Consider the following 18278-nt stretch of genomic DNA (forward strand, 5'->3'; position numbering starts at 1 on the left):
TTATTAAAATCAGCTTTGTTCCACCAGCCAACTGAGACCTTCTATGATGCAGCACTTACTCAGAAGATTAGTGTTTGACGTCCCGCTATTAAATGAACATGCAAAGATGCCTCTTAAGGTAAGGGTAGGACACGTTCAAAGTTGTTTGATTGCTGGGTCCTCTGACTTTTTTCCTGTCACAATCTATACGTCTCTTAGATACATCATATTTGAAATCTGATGTCGGAAAATTTCTTCCAGTTGTTGAAATGAGCATATAAGTATATCAACTTAAAATAAATAAACAGTAATAGAAATTCTAAGATTGATTTCCTTAAGTCAGTGGAAATGGAAATTGGGGAACAAATGGGCCACAAGAAGAAGATGAGCCCAGAAGTTCTGAGGCCGGAAACATGGTAACAGGCCTGGCCGAGAACACTGGCAACCTCCAGGGGTGAAGAGCGGCTTTGGAAACAGCATTTTCTAAGTTGGCAACTTGTCGACAGTTTCCAGAGATCCTGTAATAAGGTTCGAAGGTGACCTTTCTGTACGTGCAGTTCCAGCTTGTCACCGAAGAGAGAAGTCACTGACATTCTCTCTGCTTTGCTGTTCTGATCACGAATGTCCAAGTGTCACGCTGTCTTACTGACCTGGGCATGTTCCTGTCCTCTCACACCCCAGTCCAGACCCGGGATTGAGATGCTGCATGTAGAGTGACAGCGTGGCCTGCGCGTGGGCTCGTGCCACGTCTGGATGTTTGCAGGGAGCCCCCTGCAGGGTGCCTAGTGAGCATGGGGTCCTCGTGGACACCCGGCCGTGGAGCCCTGAAACGAGCTCGGAGATACAGATGTGCCCTTTTATGAGCTGCTGTCACACTGAACATACCTAGATACTGAGCAAAAACAGGCTCTGTGAAATTGATTACAGTTTAATAAATTTAGATAATAAATTATGTAAATTATATCCTGGCTGAAAATCCCATTTTTATCATTTTTATTATCTAGGATAGCCCTTGTCCAGCAAAATTTTCTTGATAAAAATGAGCTGGAAGATACCTGAAAAAGGATACAGTATCACTTCATAAATCTCTTTTATACTATACCTATGTCCAAGTCAGTCTAAGCAAGTTAGATCTCACTATTTCATCATTTGAGATTCCTAAATTTGTGTGTGTGCTTTGTAACTGAGAGGGAAACTAAACTAGAAGAAATATTTCTATTGAAAGACATGTAGTTAGCCCTAGCCGGTTTGGCTCAGCGGTTAGAGCCTCGGTCTGCGGTCCCGAGAGACCCGGGTTCGGTTCCCGCTAAGGGCATGTACCTCGGTTGCAGTTTGTCCCCAGCTCTGCTTGGGTCGTGCGGATGGCAGCCACTCGATGTGTCCCTTTCATATTGATGTTTCTCTCTCTCTCTCCCTCCCACTCTATCTGAATAAAAAATGGAAAAATGTCTTCGGTTGAGGATAAAAAAAAAAAATTGAAAGACATGTAGTTAGCTTTTATAACAATAATCATTATCATTTTTTCCCTTCCTTAGATATATAAAAAGGAGAAGCCAAAACCTTTTTTTTAAAATCCTCATCCAAGGATATGCTTTTCATTGATTTTTTTTTTTTTTTTTTTGAGAGAGAGAGGAAGGGGGAGAGAGAGCGGGTGTGCAAAACATCGATGTGAGGGAGAAACATTTGCCAGTTTCCTCCCATAAGGGCCCCAACCTGGGACCAAACCCTCAGTCTGGATATGTTCCCTGACTGGGAATCAAACCCGAAACCTCTTTGGTTTATGGGACGATAGTCCAACCAACTGAGCCACCCAGCTAGGGCAGAATCCAGAAATCTTTAGTTGATTCATAAACATTTTACTAGCTTGGCAAATAGTTGTGAATATTTGTTAGTTTATAGATCAATAATACATTATCTAAACAGCTACCAAATTCATAATTGAAAGATTCTGTACTTGTCTTTGAATTTCCAGTTTAGTTATAAACAAATAAAACATTTATGGGAAAACTTAAGAAGCAATATAGACTCTCTGTAAGATAACACATTGCATCTATAACCACCAAAGAAATATACTTAGATAAAGAACTGATTGAAGTGGACAGTTTTGGGGTTTACTTAGAGACATCAAATTACAGAGTGAGGTGGTTAAGGGTCGCAGAGAGGAAGCATGAATGTTCAGAGGTGCAGTTCCCTTGAAGGCACATTTTGGGTCCCGTGTCCTGGTCACCCTGACATCAGTCCCTTCATTATACATATGGGGGCCAGGGGATAGCAGTTCATGAAACTGTGATTAAGTGATGGCCACTAAAGTAGAACGCAGAGATACACGGAAAACCAAACAGCCTCATAAAGAATGTGCGAGATGAGTTATTTGGAAAATTGCATCTTCATGTTGTGATCAGTGTTTCGTGTTAAGGAGATGGATACAAGGTAGCCGCTTTCCCAGGAGAATTCAGGTGGTCGCACAGTTTCGTTCCGTTGATCTTATTGCGTGGTGTTAGAATGCCACGTGGGAAGAAACGGAACAGTATGAAAGGTATCTTCAGCTCGTTGCTTTTATCATTGCTTTCCCACACAGCTGCTGACGAACCATTACGAAAGATGCTGGAAGTATTACTGTCTGCCTGGCGGGTGGGGAAGCTTCGGGGCAGCCTCAGAAGAAGAACTGCATTTGTCAAGAAAACTGTTCTGGGGCATTTTTGACGCCCTGTCCCAGAAGGTAATGTAATATTTTGTGAGCTCATTTGTATGATAAAGTAACTAAGTCCATCATTTCTTGATAAGACTTATCAAGACATACATAGTTTTTTTCTCTTTTCTGAATTTATAGCAAATGTTAAGAATGAAATTCATGTTGACTCTTCATAATTGCTGTGTTTTTTGTGATCATAGCGCTTTCTGAGTTTTAAATGGCTAAGATTTTAGGAAATTATGCCCATGGGTCGGTATGTGTCTGGTGTATTTGGACTTATTTAGGTTCAAACTCCCCCTAGACACCTCCCCGATCTTATAACTCCTGCAGAAATCACACCAAGTATGAAAACATAATACATTACATCTCCCGGAGTAATAACATTCCTGTGGTTTCCTGCCTCCTGCTTGCTGCTGGGAGATTCAAGGCCTTCACTCAGAGCTGCGTTACGTGTGACCTTTCTGTGTGGACCATGGTCGTAATGAATAGTTCACACTTTCAGAGAACCGATGGTCGCACATCAGAGATAATCAGATCATCGTGCTGTGTATGATTGAGCTTAACTTACTCATCAAAATCGTTTTGACTTCCCAGATAGACTTAATCAGATGATTGGAGCACTGTAGCCAGAGCCCGCTTCCTAGTTGGGGAAGTTCAGCTGTGACTTCCGTTTGTAGTGCCTTCTTGATACTTTTTCTTGCTGAATTGTCTTTGGTAAACAGAGTCCTTGGGAAATGATCTGTAGAAGGTATTTTTAGAGGAATATACATTAATTTAAAATTGAATAGTTCAACTGAGATAACTTTTTTTTTTAATAATTCTCACCCAAGGATACTTTCCTATTTATCATCAGATAGAGTGGGAGGGAGGGAGCCAGCTACATCGACTGGTTGCCTCCCGCACAACCTGATCAGGGCCAGGGATGAACCGCAACCAAAGTACATGCCCTTGACTGGAGTCAAACCCGAGACTCACTAGTCCGCGGGCTGAGGCTCTAACAGCTGAGCTGAACCGGCCAGGGCCAAGTGAGATAACTTTTAAATGTCTTTTTATTTTTTAAAAATATCTAAATACAAACTTAATGAATCATGTAATTAATATACAAATACCTCTTCCCAGAAATTTTGATTATGCATATTTCCCTATTTCATTCCCAGTTTATAGTTCTATTTGGTGTACCTTTGTGGTGCAGTACACATCATTTAAAGCTTGTTGCTCCTGGATGTTTTCCTACAGGTGTTTTCACGTATGGTCTTGACAGTGTGATGAGGCAATAGCCTATAATTAGGAAACACAGCCCTTGTAGCCTGAAATTATGTTTATGTTGTAAAGACAGGTTACACACTTTGCTATAACACTTAGCATATTCAAGGCTATGTCATTTCAAATATTGAAGAATAAATGTTTGGAGAAGCAAAGGTTTTTTCTTCTTAGGCTGCAACTGCAGTAAGTTACCATCAGCTTCTCTTGTGTCCGTGGGATTTTAGGCTGAAGGGTCCATTTTCTGGGGGCAGAATCTGCCAGTGAGCTGAGTTAGCCCAGGGGGTTCACATTCTCTCCCGCAGCATCTCCTCCCCCACCGTGATTGTGTTGGCAACTTTGGCTAAATAGTGACAAACTTTTTTTTTTTTTTTTGCTTCTCCATGATCTCCCAGAAATACGAGCAGGAACTTTTCAAACTGGCCCTGCCGTGTCTGAGTGCCGTGGCCGGAGCCCTGCCCCCAGACTGCATGGAGCTGAACTGTGTCAGTGTGATGGAGAAGCAGGCATCCATGGACTCGGAGGGGAACTTTAACCCGCAGCCTGTGGAAACCTCAAAGTACGGACTCTCTCTATTGCAGCAGCTTTTGGTTGTAAATGATGTGTGAAGTCTGAGATTGACGAAGGTACTAAAGTGAGCTCTCTCTCATCCAGGCCCCCTTGGAGTTGACATTCTTTTACTAGGGGCCCCTTTCCCTGATGAGATGATGGCAGCAATGATTATACCCATATCGGGAGTAGATAAGGTGTACCTTGTAGGACACTCTTAACAGGATCTGATACCAGATACACATGGTAAATCTGTAGTAAGGGGAATCAAGAAAGTATATCGGTTATAGAGCTGGTTGAAAATGTACCCAGAATGTTTACTGCAGTTGCAGCCAGGCCCCGGGCAGCGCCTCTGATGCGGGTGCTCCCGGCCTGGGCGCAGCACTGCTCCCGGGCTGTGGAGTTGCCTCCCTTGGCCGCAGCGAGGCCGGGCGTTGCCGCTGATGTTCAGTGTGTGGAGCACAGGGTGAGGCTCAGGGACACCAAAGAGGGTGTCTGTGGGGACGTGAGCTGCTGTGAGAATGTACTGTGACCATCTGAACTGCAGATGAAACGTCACGGACCGTGATGAAACTTCTTCCTTGTGCTTCGTTGAGTAAACTGTTCAACAAATAGCATGTGTGGGCTCCCCGATGTCTGCAGTCTCAGCACGTTTGCTGTTGCTGTTACTGTTGTTAGGACCGTGGTTTCCCGTTTGCAAGGAAAGTGGCCTCTTCAGGTCACGTCATCTTGTCGATTCTGTGCTCACTCAGCAAGATCAGTATAGACAAGGCCAACCCTTGATAGTCACTCTCCCTGGCTTTGGAGTTTAACTGTCAGCCCTCTGGTGGCCCCCGGCTGGTCCAGTCCCATCCCCAGGCCATTTCAGCCGAGTGGTGTGCCCTTAGCTTGATATAGCCTTCCGTGGGCGTGTTCAGTATGTGATGACAGTCCTGTGAGAAAAGACTCCACCCCCAGTGTTGGGCTTCTGTGATTGACCCTTTGCATTTCCTCCTAAGTAAGTGAACCAGACCGCAGGTTCACATTCCTACATGGTAGCTTGTGGTTTGCTAACATACAGCATAATCCAGGATTTTAAAATAACATCAGAACAAGGTCATTTTTTTGCTTCTTTAAATCTAATTAATTGACAAGTGCTAGGCATGTGTATTCAATTACCCAGACTTGCCCTTTGGGGACTTACTAATAGATTAGGTTTAAAGAGTAATCCCAATAATTTCCATGTCTCTGTGATTTTTATATATTGTTTCTGAAGTATGTGTGTGTCCTGTGATTCAGTTACAGACTGATGACACTGCTGGGAAAGAACAGCAACCATCTCAGTACCCCAGGTTCTAGTTCAAGTTCAAGAATAAATGTTACAACTTCATAAAGCATGTGTTAGTGATTGCTTTTCCCCATAGTCCATATTAGTAACAATTGCAATGGTATGTACAGACCATTCATAATTAAAATCATTAACACATCACTGATGCCATGAAATTAATTAAAACTTTAGTACACTTAAATAATGGAGCAGGTCAGAGGTCAGGAGTCTTGACCCTGCAGCGTGGCTGCAGCAGAGACTTAAGTAAGAAAGAGTGACTTCAAGACATGCATATGGGCGAGAAGTGTGTCTTTCCGCTTGTTGCATCTGACCATGTCTTGAGTCAGGTTTAAAAATAAAAACTGGGGTATGATCTGTTCTCTTCTTTGAATACATTTTAATTACTTTTATTTATACTATATATAACTTTATTATATATATCATGTTAAGCCATTATAAAGTATGAATCAAGATATGATAAGCAAGTCGAACATTATCTGCTTGACTTTTCTTATATCGTTACTATCACAAGGAAAAGTAATACCTTGGTAAAACAGTTTTTTTTTTAATCCTCACCCAAGGACATTTTCCCATTTTTTTGTTCAGGTAGAGTGGGAGGGAGAGAGAGGAACATCGATGTGAAAGGGACACATCGAATGGTTGCCACCCACATGACCTACCAGGGCCGGGGATAAACTGCAACCGAGGTATGCGCCCTTAGCGGGAACCGAACCCGGGTCTCTCAGGACCGCAGGCCGACGCTCTAACCGCTGAGCCAAACCGGCCAGGGCGGTAAAACAGTTTTTAACAGCTGTGCATTGGATGGGATTTAAGCGTTCAGAAACTGTGAGTAAAGTATTACCATGAGTCCCTGTGGTCCTGTGAAAGTCAGGCCTGTTCTCTCTTCTCTCCCAGTATTACAATTCCTGAGAAGCTGGAATACTTCATTAACAAGTACGCCGAGCACGCCCACGACAGATGGGCCATGGACAAGGTAACTCACAGCCGCGCTCTTGTCAGCCACCCGATGCCTTAGGCAGACGTGCAGGGGTACAGACAAAATCTCACGGGCAGAATCACGGGGAACAGACACGTTGAGAGGGATGGGTCGAGCAGTGGGCAAGACGCGGAGCGTTATTCAGGACCCTTCCAAATAGAACACCACTCCAGGTGCCCTCCGTCAAGAGTGTTTCAGGACACCTGCCACGGGGGACCCACCAGGATGTGTCAGGATGAATGTGACGGGGGCCACGTGACCGTGACTGCCTCTTCGGGGAGACACAACCACAGGTTCCGGTCTGTGTCAGGAAGACTGGGTGCTTTCGACCCCAGGAGATTACGCAAAACAATGTTGACGAGGATGGAAGTTTTTATATTAACTTATGCTGGATAAAATTCAAACGTTTATCCTTATCTTGCTTTATTTTAGATTTACTTTATCAAGCACACAATTGAACACATGCACAACCACAGTCTCTAAAATTAATTTCGCAAAACAATTTTGATGTTTGTTTTTGTTTTTTTTAGTTGGCCAATGGATGGATTTATGGAGAAACATATTCAGATTCATCTAAAGTTCAACCATTAATGAAGCCATATAAACTATTATCTGAAAAGGTGAGGGATTTTTTTAGGTTATATAGTTTTAATTTTTTCAAAATTTTTCTCGTTACATAATTATACTTATAATACAATTTTTAACCTGTATTCAAAAGTTCCTTTCTTTATCTTTGTCTTTTTTTCTCTATTCCCACTTTCTGTCATTATTTAATTGGTTATTTTCTTCTCTACTTAATATTTCTCTGTTCGTTTTTTATTTCTGTAAAAAATAGTTTACTGATAATTTTTTTTTCTTTTTTAGAGAGAGAGGAAGGGAGAAGAGAGAAACACCAATGCGAGAGCTGACATCTGTTGCCGCCTCCTGCATGCCCCCTAGCGGGGATCAAGCCCGCAACCTGGGCGTGTGCGCTAACCTGTGCTCGGGGCAACGCCCAGCCAGCTGAGCTACACCAGCCAGGCCTGTCCTGCTTGATTTGTGTTCCTCTCCTGCATTTTTAAGGACTTGAGAAAATATTCTTATCATTCGTAAGAGTTTCTTGATGAGGGATAATGAGATAATATTTCAATAGTATTTATGGGTTTTCATGTATTTTACTGCTTCGGGAGAACCAGCATTTTGAGGATGAAGTGGGAGGATTTCCGGCTGATGGAGGACAGCTGCGTCCGTCTCTGTTCTGTGGGCGCAGAGCCTTCCGCAGGGGTGTTCGATCTGCACTTTCTCCCGACTGGTTTCTCCTTCCAGCTTCTGCCCAGATGTCAGGAGCTGGGCCCCTAAGGGAAGTCGGCCTCCGTGTCGCAATGAGCAGGGGTCCCTGTTAGCCGCACCAGGCACACGAGGGCTCCGCTCACACTCTGATTTTCAGAACTTTTACTTTCCTTTTTTATTTCTTAATGAACCATGCCAGTCGGTATTTTTAAGTAAGATGAAGTCAGTGAGTTCCAGAGCAAAGCATTAAATATTTATTTTAACTTGGATTCCTGCTATTTCCCCATTCCTTTCATTATCTCTTTCTTTTTATCTCTAGGAAAAAGAAATTTATCGCTGGCCAATCAAAGAATCCTTGAAAACGATGCTGTCTTGGGGCTGGAGGATCGAACGGACTCGGGAGGGGGACAGCATGGCCCTTTACAACCGGACTCGGCGTATTTCTCAGACCAGCCAGGTGAGTCACAGGAGGGAGCCGCAGTCCCTGCTGCTGTGAAATAATTGTGATCTTTTATCTAATTATTGGGTTTTTCAAAACAAATAATTTGAAAATTCTGAAGGTTAACATAAACTTTAGAGAGGGAAAAACCATGTTTGTTCCTGTATAAAACTGTGCGTGAAGTCTGGGTCAAACGGCTAGTCACTCAGCAGACCGGCCTTTCCTGGCCGCCGAGGAGCCCGGCACGGCCCTGAAGTTCTGGTGGGAGCCGTGCGGGGCGCTCAGGCCCCCCAGAGGGTGGTCCTAGCGCTCTCCTTTCCAGTAAGACCTGAAGGTGGGTGCTCAGTGGGCAGTGGGGGTCAGACCGTGGTGAGCCAGGCCGAGGGCCGCGTGGCTGTTCGTCAGGTGCACTTGAGCACCTGTCCACGGCAGGGGCCGAAATGCAGCGGACGGCCGCGCAGGAGTGCAGAGAGCTCACTGCTGCGGGCACGTCCAGGACGTCTGTCACCTCGCAAGGTGCCGGCTGTGCAGCCCAGAGCTCGAGGAGGCCCCGCCTGGACCCGGAGAGCCTGCGGGTTGAGCTCAGACCCAACACCACTGCCAGCTCTGGCCCCTTTGTTCCCAGGAGGCTGCGCCTGCTGCCCCTCCAGACGGCTCAGGCCAAATACTGTGTTTATTATCACCATTCATACAGACAGCATTTTCTTAAAGCATGTGAAACATATTTGAAGTATATGTTTAAATAAATTAAGTTCTGACTTTGGCATGTTTTACCTTAGATTCCCTTAAAGCAGTATTGTGTAGGGGGAGCTGTGTACAATATTTTGCCTTCTCACTGGGCACGCACACGTTTCTAACTAGGGCACATGGTGGTCATGGGTTTCCATAGTGGGCATAAGCCGAGTACTAGGCCACAGGGACACAGACAGTGATCCAGTTCCAACCCTGAGGACAGGCTGGTGTTGTGGATACAGTGTTGAGCAGCAGAGACCTGGGCAGCTGCAAGCAACTGCAGCATGCAGGTCTCTCTCTTTAATTTTCCTGTGAGTTGGATAGGGAATAAGGACATTACGACACAATGGAGGCGACTTGAAGCTTTGCCAGGAGGATGAGGTTGATCCTCCCCTCTGCCTTAACAGTGAACATCACCTGCTCTGGCTTGGTGTTGTATGTATCGCCTCCCCGTGCGCCCGGCTCCGAGTGTCGTTCTCGGTGCGCAGTGACTCAGCACGTTCCCACAGCCGTCTGCCGTCCATACCCATCGTTAAGTCTGGCCGACGTCGAGTGACATGTGCGATGGGTGACGTACGTTCGTAAATCTCCTGTGTAATTTCCACCTCTCAGGGGTGCTCATGCCCGAGACGCAGCGTAGATACAGAGGAGCCGGGAGGCCCGGCAGGTGGCAGGTAGGTGGCAGGTGACGCTGGGCGTCAGTCCTGCAGCCACCACTTCCCAGAAATGTCTGCACTTTACTTAACCCACCGGCCTCAGGAAATGCTGACTCTAATTAGCACTGCTATTATTTAAGCATCTTTAATGCTGGAGACCATTTCATTGATGTTAAATGAAAGAGTGTGTTTGTGTTTGCAGTACTTGGCTCTGTTAGCAGTAAGGGAAGAATATTTGTTAGGATCAGAAATGGAGAGCAAAGTCCAGCAAATGCCACAAATGTGTTTATAATCCTTGTGATTATTTTCACTCAAACATTCTTTAAGCATAAGCCAACATCATTTGAAACGTTAAAATAGTCATTTCTTGATTACTAACCTCACAGTATATCCTCTTTTTCAACTGTCATTTTGACACACTTCTTAATGTCTATTTTTCTCTCTATGATTGATTTCCCATATGATTATAAAGATAGTTTCTGTTATGGAATAGACACACTCTTTTCAGTGAACTAAGGAACACTTTCCATGGCATTGCTCTGTGGTAGGAATCTAAATGGATGAACTGAGATCGCTTGTGGACGTGATCCTGGGACCTGGGGCTCAGCACTTACTCTGAGACACAGAAGTGGCCCCAGTTTTACTCAACTGATGCCTGAGTCTGTCCTCACCCTTGAGTGGCTGCATGAGCTCCAGCCAACTGGTTGACCTCACTATGCTGCTTTGCTTCTCACCTTTACAACAGAACAGCCCAGAGTGTCCACTTGAGAAGACTGTGAGGATTATATGTTATAATGCTTATAAATCACTGAGAAGAGTGACTGGCCTATAGTTCAATCAATTTAGAACCTAATTATTACTATTTTTATGTGGCTCTGCAACATTATTAATTCTTTTGTTTACCATGTACACCACAGGAAGACACGAGTCATGATTTGAGGAAATTTACCACTCCTGTAGGGTTTTGTATTTGCATATGCAAGACAACAGTGATGGCAGGGACAGAGCCAGGAGGCAGGTGCTGGAGGTAGAACAGGGGGTCACAGTGCAGACAGAGTTAGAAGTGAGGGCTACTGATCAGCAAGGGGCTGAGCAGGGAGATTTTGGCCCTTGTTAAAGTCAGCATGAACAGAGGTTATTTCTGACAATCTCAGGCACGTTCCACAGGTCCTCAACAATTATTTATTCCCCAATTCCAATTTCCTACTTTGTGTCTCTTTTTCAATATTGTAAATATGGGATGAAAACTATTTAAACGAAAATAGTCATCTAACCTGGGAAGATGAGGGGAAGGGAAGGGAGCTTTTGGAAAGTGTTACCCATCTAGGAATAAAATACAGGCTAGGATAAAGGAACTGTTTGTTCATTCCTTCAACAGATATTTATCAATCTCCTACTATGTTTCAGTCATTATTCTAAACTTTGCCGATAGGTCAGTGAACAAAATAGAGAATAATCTCTGCTCCCATGAAGTTTACATTCTAATGGGAAAATGACTAATGGCTATCAGTAATTTATATGCTAAAATATGATAGGTATTATGGTAAAAAGGAAGCTGGGCACGGGAAGGCAGGTGGGCCGGCTAAAAGGAGTGGGGTGGATGGCGATGGGGGTGAGATGTTTGTCAGAGTAGATTTCATTGAGAAGGTGCATGAACAGAGACGAGAAGGAGGTGAGAAGGCCACACAGCTTTGAGTAAGAATGCCCCAGGTGTACAGGTGCTGAGTTGGGGGTGGCGGACATGGAGGAAGCCCGTGATTTGGGGCTGAGTGAGTAGTGAGGGGGAGGGTGGAGAGGTCCCAGGAGCTAAATCATGTAGGAATCCAGTAGGTGTTTAGGAGTCAACAGAATTACTTTCAAAACTTGACCTGCTGTTCACTGTTTACATGATATATAGGTTAATTCTTTTGAACCTCTTTTTTCCTCATTTTAAAATGGTAAAAGGAATATCTACTTTTCAGAGTTGTTCTACAAGTTAAATGAGATCATCTGTGTGTCTTGCACATGACCATTCACATGTCACTATTATTCCTAGTAAGACTAGAGATGATGAAGTACTTTTAAAGCTCCCAGTTCAGAAACGGTGCACACTCAAGCTGACTTGCGATTATAGAAGACCTGGCCGGTCTTCTGCTTTCTGTGCATGGGAAGGAGAGAGACAGGTCATGGAAACATAAAAGGAATTCATCCCTGAATAAACGTGTATCTATTTATATGCTTTAAACCAGCCTTAATAATTTAATCTAAAGCTAGAATGATATAAATTATAATATATAAGGAACATAGTCTAAGAGAATATTAAATACTGGAAATTTTATTTTAGGAACAAATAAAGTTATTGATACCCGCCCTATTTTATTTATTCAACAAAATTTAGAGATAGTCTAATATTGTTTTTTATCAGTTTTTTGATTTTTCAATTCTCACCTGAGGATATTTTTCCGTTTATCTTCAGATAGAATGGGAGGGAGGGAGAGACAGACAGTGAGAGGGAGAGAGAGAGAGAGAGAGAGAGAGAAACATCGATGTGAGAGGGACACATCAACCAGATGCCTCCCACACGACCCCGACCAGGGCCGGGGCTGAACTGCTACTGAAGTGCATACCCTTGCCCGGAATCCAACCTGCAACTGATGCTCTCACTGCTGAGCCAAACCAGCCAGGGCTTTTTTTTTTAAATCAGTTTTTAGCCCTGGTCGGTTTTGCTCAGTGGTTAGAACATTGGCCTGCAGTCCAGAGAGACCCCGGTTTGGTTCCCACTAAGGGCATGTACCTCAGTTGCGGTTTGTCCCCGGCCCTCGTTGGTCATGCGGGTGTCAGCCACTCAATGTGTCCCTTTCACATTAATGTTTCTCTCTCTCTCTCTTCCTCCCACTCTATCTGAACAAAAAATGGAAAAATATCCTTGGGTGAGAATAAAAAAAAAAATCAGTAAAAATTAATTTTAAGACACACACTTTCCATGTATCAGGTTCTGGGAGACTGGGAATTATTTTATAATTCTGAAGTTGATGCGCGGCGGCTGTGCCAGGCCCGGGGAGTACCAGGGAGATTGTGGGTCAGCCCGTGCCCTCAGGGTTTTACTCCATAGTGGAAGAGTTGAGACCTCAGGGAGTAACGAAATAAGCATTCTGGGAATATAATTCTGAAGACAGTGGACAATGGCTCAGAGAAGAGAGTGTGGAAGGCGGAAACGCACCTTCCTCGAGTGGTGCAGGGGACAGCAGGGACACTGGACTGAATGTGAGCTTAGACGTCCTTCTAGGCGGAACTAGGGCCCGTGAAGACGATCCCCAGTGACTGGAATATGAAAATGTTGCTTTGCTTGGGTTTTGTTGTTGTGGTTCGTTGGCCAGCGTGATCAGGGGTGAAGGCCTGGAGATGGGGAGACTATACTGAGTTACCAATGGGCCCGGTGATCACGGGACCCTCAGAAATGAAGACCCCTTCTGGCTTTGGTCAGGGGAGGTGTGGCTACGTAGACTGATCAGAGACGTGTGACACTGCTGGCGTAGAAGATGGGGAGGGGGGCCCCCCGAGCCAAGAACACGGGTGACCTCTCAAAGCTGGAAAAGGCAGGGAGAACATTGTGCCATCAAACCTCTCCAAAGGAACACGGCCCCTGGACACCTTGGTTTAGCCCACTGACACCGGTGTTGAACGTCTAACGACTGTGGTGTTCTCAGCCACTAGATTGTGGTAATCCCTCGCAGCAGTAATAGAAAATTAACATAGATACAGAATGGATACGAAACAGAGATGGTAGTGAGTAGTGGGAAATTTACGTCTGGAGCTCAGGAGCAGCAGGAAGCGAGGTGTTTTATTAAGAAATGGTGGATAAGCTGTGTTTAAAGTAGATACGGATAGGGCCGCCTGGAAAGAGCACGTGGAATAAAGAAACAGCGGCAAATATGTAAAGGTGGTTTATGGGAGGAGAGCCGGAGAATCCGAGGAAAGGGTTGTGGGGGTGAGCGGAGCATGTTCGTGGGGGGCGGCTGGTGAGTGTGGGGCGCAGGTCAGATCCGGCACCCGTGTGACAGCAGCGGGGAGGAGCACTGCATTTAGCACTGTGGCACCGGGGCGATGAACGGAGCAGGCTGGCGGGGATAGAAACACCGTGGTGTACGGAGGGTGGGCGAGGTGACGGAGAGAGGCGTCCGCCGGGGTCAGGGTCCTTCCTGCTCAGCTGTTGAGCTCTGTGACCCGGGTGAGTGACTCGTGCCCTCCAAATCTGAACTTTCCTTTTACGAGTGTTTAAAAGGGGAAGAAAATGTGATCTTACTACATGATCCACTGTCAGCTGGTACTGAGCGCAGGGCTGTCAGAACGCCCAGCAGTGGATGGAGCCTTGAGCCCTTCATTGCTGACCACACAGGACCGGCTTCGGTTTTACAAGCACCAGCAGCGACTGTGCTGTGTCTTTTATCACGTTTGTGTTTACCCATGTCTGACAACAGAATATACATATGAAATATAATACTATACATATATCATGCAGTATATCTAATACATATTTTACATAATAGCTATATTGTGAAATATATCAAGATATAGTTTTCGATTTAGAAAAATAAACCTGATCTCAATTCTGTGACATAGTGTCACCTAATAATGTTTCAGGGTCCTGAGAGTGGACCCTTACGATATCATGAGAAAAATAATTTTCTGAGACTCACATGTGCAGATGAGTGATTTCTGTTTGCATGGAATCACATCCCTGGGTGTCGAGTCTCATCTCCCTGAATCCAGCCCTGGAAGAGGTGCAGCTGGGGATTCAGTAGAGCTAGAAGCAGAGCCAGTGTCCAGAGTTTCTGCTCCATGTTGGAAACTGGGTCTGGTTTAGCATTAGGCTAGCTGCAGCCCATCAATCAGTCCATTGTGTGGGGTTTACACGGCTGTGGGCCACGTGGGCAAATGCAGGGGAGCCAAGAGAGTGCACCCCTGCAACAAGAGAGCCAGGAGCCAAGAGAGCAAACTCCTTTGTTCAGGGGATTAAATATCTCAAATCTTCCTGTGCTTGCAGTGGCCACACCTACTCTGGCCAGTGACCTGTGCCCAGGTGTGACTGACAGACAAGTTCCTTCCTGGCGTCATCCAGACTTTACTGGGCGTGTGTCTGTTCTCCCCCTGTCCAGTCCCTTCCCCCAGCGATCTGTGGCTCCCTGGGCCGTGTTAAACTGCAGCTTCCTGGCAAAGCTGCACGAACGACATGCCTATAATATTTGGTCTTCTCCCTGCTTTTTTCTGTTATTAATAAAACTAGGTTAATTACAACAGCATCAATATGTCATTGGGAGGAATGTGTTGAGAGAACAGGACAGTGGAAACATTTTATAGTTGATGAGAAGATAGGTTTTATTTTATAAATGCCAAAACTTTAAACTTAAGGAACCCTTCTGGTTATTGAGGATATCTTAGTAAATCATTGACTAATATGTTATACTTTTAAAAGCAAAAAGTTCGTTGTATTTTAACATTTAGCTTTTATAAAGACATTTGTAAATACTATTGACGTCTTTGATTAATGACTGTTTATGTGAGAAAGAGTAAACTTCATTACAGCCTATTAGAATTTGTGAGAAACTCAAGAATGATCTTTTAAGGAAACATTTTAGAATCTTAGAATCATTGTACAATTTGTTGAATTCTGATTATTAGCTTTGGGGGTTGGCAACTGCTAAGATTTGGGGATTATTATGCAGTCATAAATAATTGTTAGAAACCCAAATATAATTTCATTTTCTAGTTATGTTAGTGAAATCAGTTTGTGTAGCTACTTGCCAGTTTTCTCTAAGGAAATGTATTTAAAGTTGGTTTGCCTTGTATTTCTGAAGTATCTCTCAAGTTTCTGTCCACAGGGTGTTTTAATGAGATACTACTTTTCCCACACAATTGTCTAGGTTTCTGTGGATGCTGCCCATGGGTACAGCCCCCGGGCCATTGACATGAGCAACGTCACCCTGTCCAGAGACCTGCACGTGAGTACTGGCACTCTGAAATGTTCTGCGAGTCTCATTTTTTAAAAGCGTACTGTAACACTTCTGCACATATTTTGCAGCATGAATTGTTTGAAAGTGGTGATCATATAAAGGGACCATGGGATTTGTGGATTATGTATCCCAACTTTTTCATGCTATGGAAGTTGATGTAACTTTTCCTAGGATGTTTCTTTGATAAACATCCATTAGTTAAAGCTCTTTAATATCCTAACATCATGAAATGGCTGTGCTGAGAAGCAGGCAGTTCAGCATCTAACGATGCTCAAGGAAAACCTTAATATTCATTCAAAAATATGAATTTTTAGTTGTTCATCCAGGGAAACTGCATTTTGCTTGCTCCATGCATTTTTTTTTTTTAAAGTATTATTTACAGTTGTTGTTTTTATTTAATCCTCACCCGAGAACACTTTTTGCATTTATCTTCAGATAGAGTGAGAGGGAGAGAGGGAGGAAGAGAGAAAGAAACATTGATGTGAGGGAGAGACTCAAGTGATTGCCACCCACACGACCCCAACCAGGGCCAGGGACAAACTGCAGCCAAGGTGCATGCTCTTAGCGGGAACCGAACCCAATACTCTCTGGTCCACAGGCCGACGCTCTAACTGCTGAGCCAGACTGGCCAGGGCAAAGTTTTTTTTAAATTACAGTTTTCAATCAATACTATTTTACATTAGTTTCAGGTACACAGCATAGTCATTAGACAATCATATACTTTACAAACTCGTCCCCTGATATTTCCAGTACCCACCTGGTGCCACATATAGTTATACATTATTGACTAGGTACATGAAAAGATGCTCAACAGCACTAATCATCAGAAAAATGCAAATTGAAACCTCACACCTGCTGGAATGTCATCCATAAACCAATAAGAACAAGTGCTGGCGAGGGTGTGGAGAAAGGGAACCCTAGCACCATGCCGTGGGAATGCAGACTGGGGCAGCAGCCACTGGGGAAAACAGTATGGAGCTTCCTCAAAAAATAAAAAATGGAACTGCCGTGGTTTTATCTCTTCTCCTTTGTCACGAGGAGCGTACTGTGAAATGGCTGATTTGAGTGAAAGATAAGACTTGTCGGAACATAAGTTAACAGGACAATACAATGATCAGACAGTGACATTGGCATTGTTAGTATTATTCCAAGAGAAATAAGTGTATAAAGAAAAAAAATCTATATATTGTTAAATTGCTCCCAGATGAGTGTATTGAAATGACACAGTAAACTTGAAAAGCACATGTGAAAAGAATCTTAGAAGTTACCTTGTTAAATCTAAAGGTCGCGGAAAGGTTGATGTGGCTGGTCCGAGGTCTCGCCTAGTTTGGGACAGACTGTGACCTAGATCAGCAATTTTCATAGTGAGCTGCAAGAATTTTTAAAACATGCAACACCTGACTATTTAGTTATGGTCACTGAGATTATCAGATAATAAAGTGACAACAACCAACATAGCACTAGCTGCTCAGTGTGACTAAATAAAAATTATACCTATTCTTTGTCAGACTGGTAAAAAATATAGTTTTGGGTGTGCCACAGATTTTAGAAATTATGAGATGAAACTCTAGACTATTCATCTGTTGTCAATGTTTAATAAAGTTTAGATTGTATGTTTAAAGCTTTGGAAATTAAAAAAAAGAGCTTTATTTTTGGATGAAGTGCACAACTAATTTGAAGTTTCATTATTGAATTAATCAAACATATGTCTCGCAACATTGTAAATAACAATGGCCATTCCCATCCAGTCTCCTATGCTATTTCCTGTAATTTCATAGATCATTACCCTTCTCTGAAATTCAGATTCCAAGGAAGACAGTTGAGTTTGATTATTTCCTGGATGTATTTTAGCACTAACACGCTATAATTTATTAATTTAAAGCATGTTTTCATATTACATATTAGAAAACAAAGTTATCCTTTTCTACTTATTCAAGTATAACTTAGTTGCTAAATATTTTGTTCATTTAAGGCTATGGCAGAAATGATGGCTGAAAACTACCATAATATATGGGCAAAGAAAAAGAAAATGGAACTGGAGTCCAAAGGTAATATTTTCTAAAAATCCTCATTGAAAAGTAGAGTTCCATTACAAGAGTCTGGAATATGGGTAAAATAGATGCTTTAGCACAAGAGCTCATTATAGCTTTAAATTATTAGAATGGCTCAAACAAGCCTGTAACCGATTCAGGGTAGAAATTTCATAATTTTCCGATGGCTGGTGTCTATTTCCTCTTGTCTCCAAATTTCCTGCAGCTCTCTCTTGCCCATTTTAGGTTAGCTATCTGCACTTCTCGTCCTGTTATCAGGTATTGTCAGTTGCTGAGTCCTCTCTGGACTGCCCGCTTGGATGTGTCTCTTCTCCTTCCCTTCCTAGTTCCCACCCCAGCTGCTCTGTTGTCTCCAGTT

General features: G+C 43.6%; 1 protein-coding gene across 1 annotated transcript in view; it reads left to right on the forward strand.

Moving 5' to 3' along the window:
* RYR2 (ryanodine receptor 2) overlaps positions 1 to 18278 on the forward strand; it is a 450374-nt gene that overhangs the window by 290070 nt on the left and 142026 nt on the right. The window contains exons 52-59 of the mRNA XM_036277752.1: positions 28 to 118; positions 2558 to 2698; positions 4327 to 4490; positions 6702 to 6780; positions 7314 to 7403; positions 8372 to 8509; positions 15780 to 15857; positions 17842 to 17917. Of these exons, the coding sequence (XP_036133645.1) occupies positions 28 to 118; positions 2558 to 2698; positions 4327 to 4490; positions 6702 to 6780; positions 7314 to 7403; positions 8372 to 8509; positions 15780 to 15857; positions 17842 to 17917 (857 nt within the window). The remainder of the gene's footprint in view (positions 1 to 27; positions 119 to 2557; positions 2699 to 4326; positions 4491 to 6701; positions 6781 to 7313; positions 7404 to 8371; positions 8510 to 15779; positions 15858 to 17841; positions 17918 to 18278) is intronic.

This window comes from Molossus molossus, unplaced genomic scaffold (genome assembly GCF_014108415.1).
Source record: "Molossus molossus isolate mMolMol1 unplaced genomic scaffold, mMolMol1.p scaffold_m16_p_23, whole genome shotgun sequence".
Classification (NCBI taxonomy): domain Eukaryota; kingdom Metazoa; phylum Chordata; class Mammalia; order Chiroptera; family Molossidae; genus Molossus; species Molossus molossus.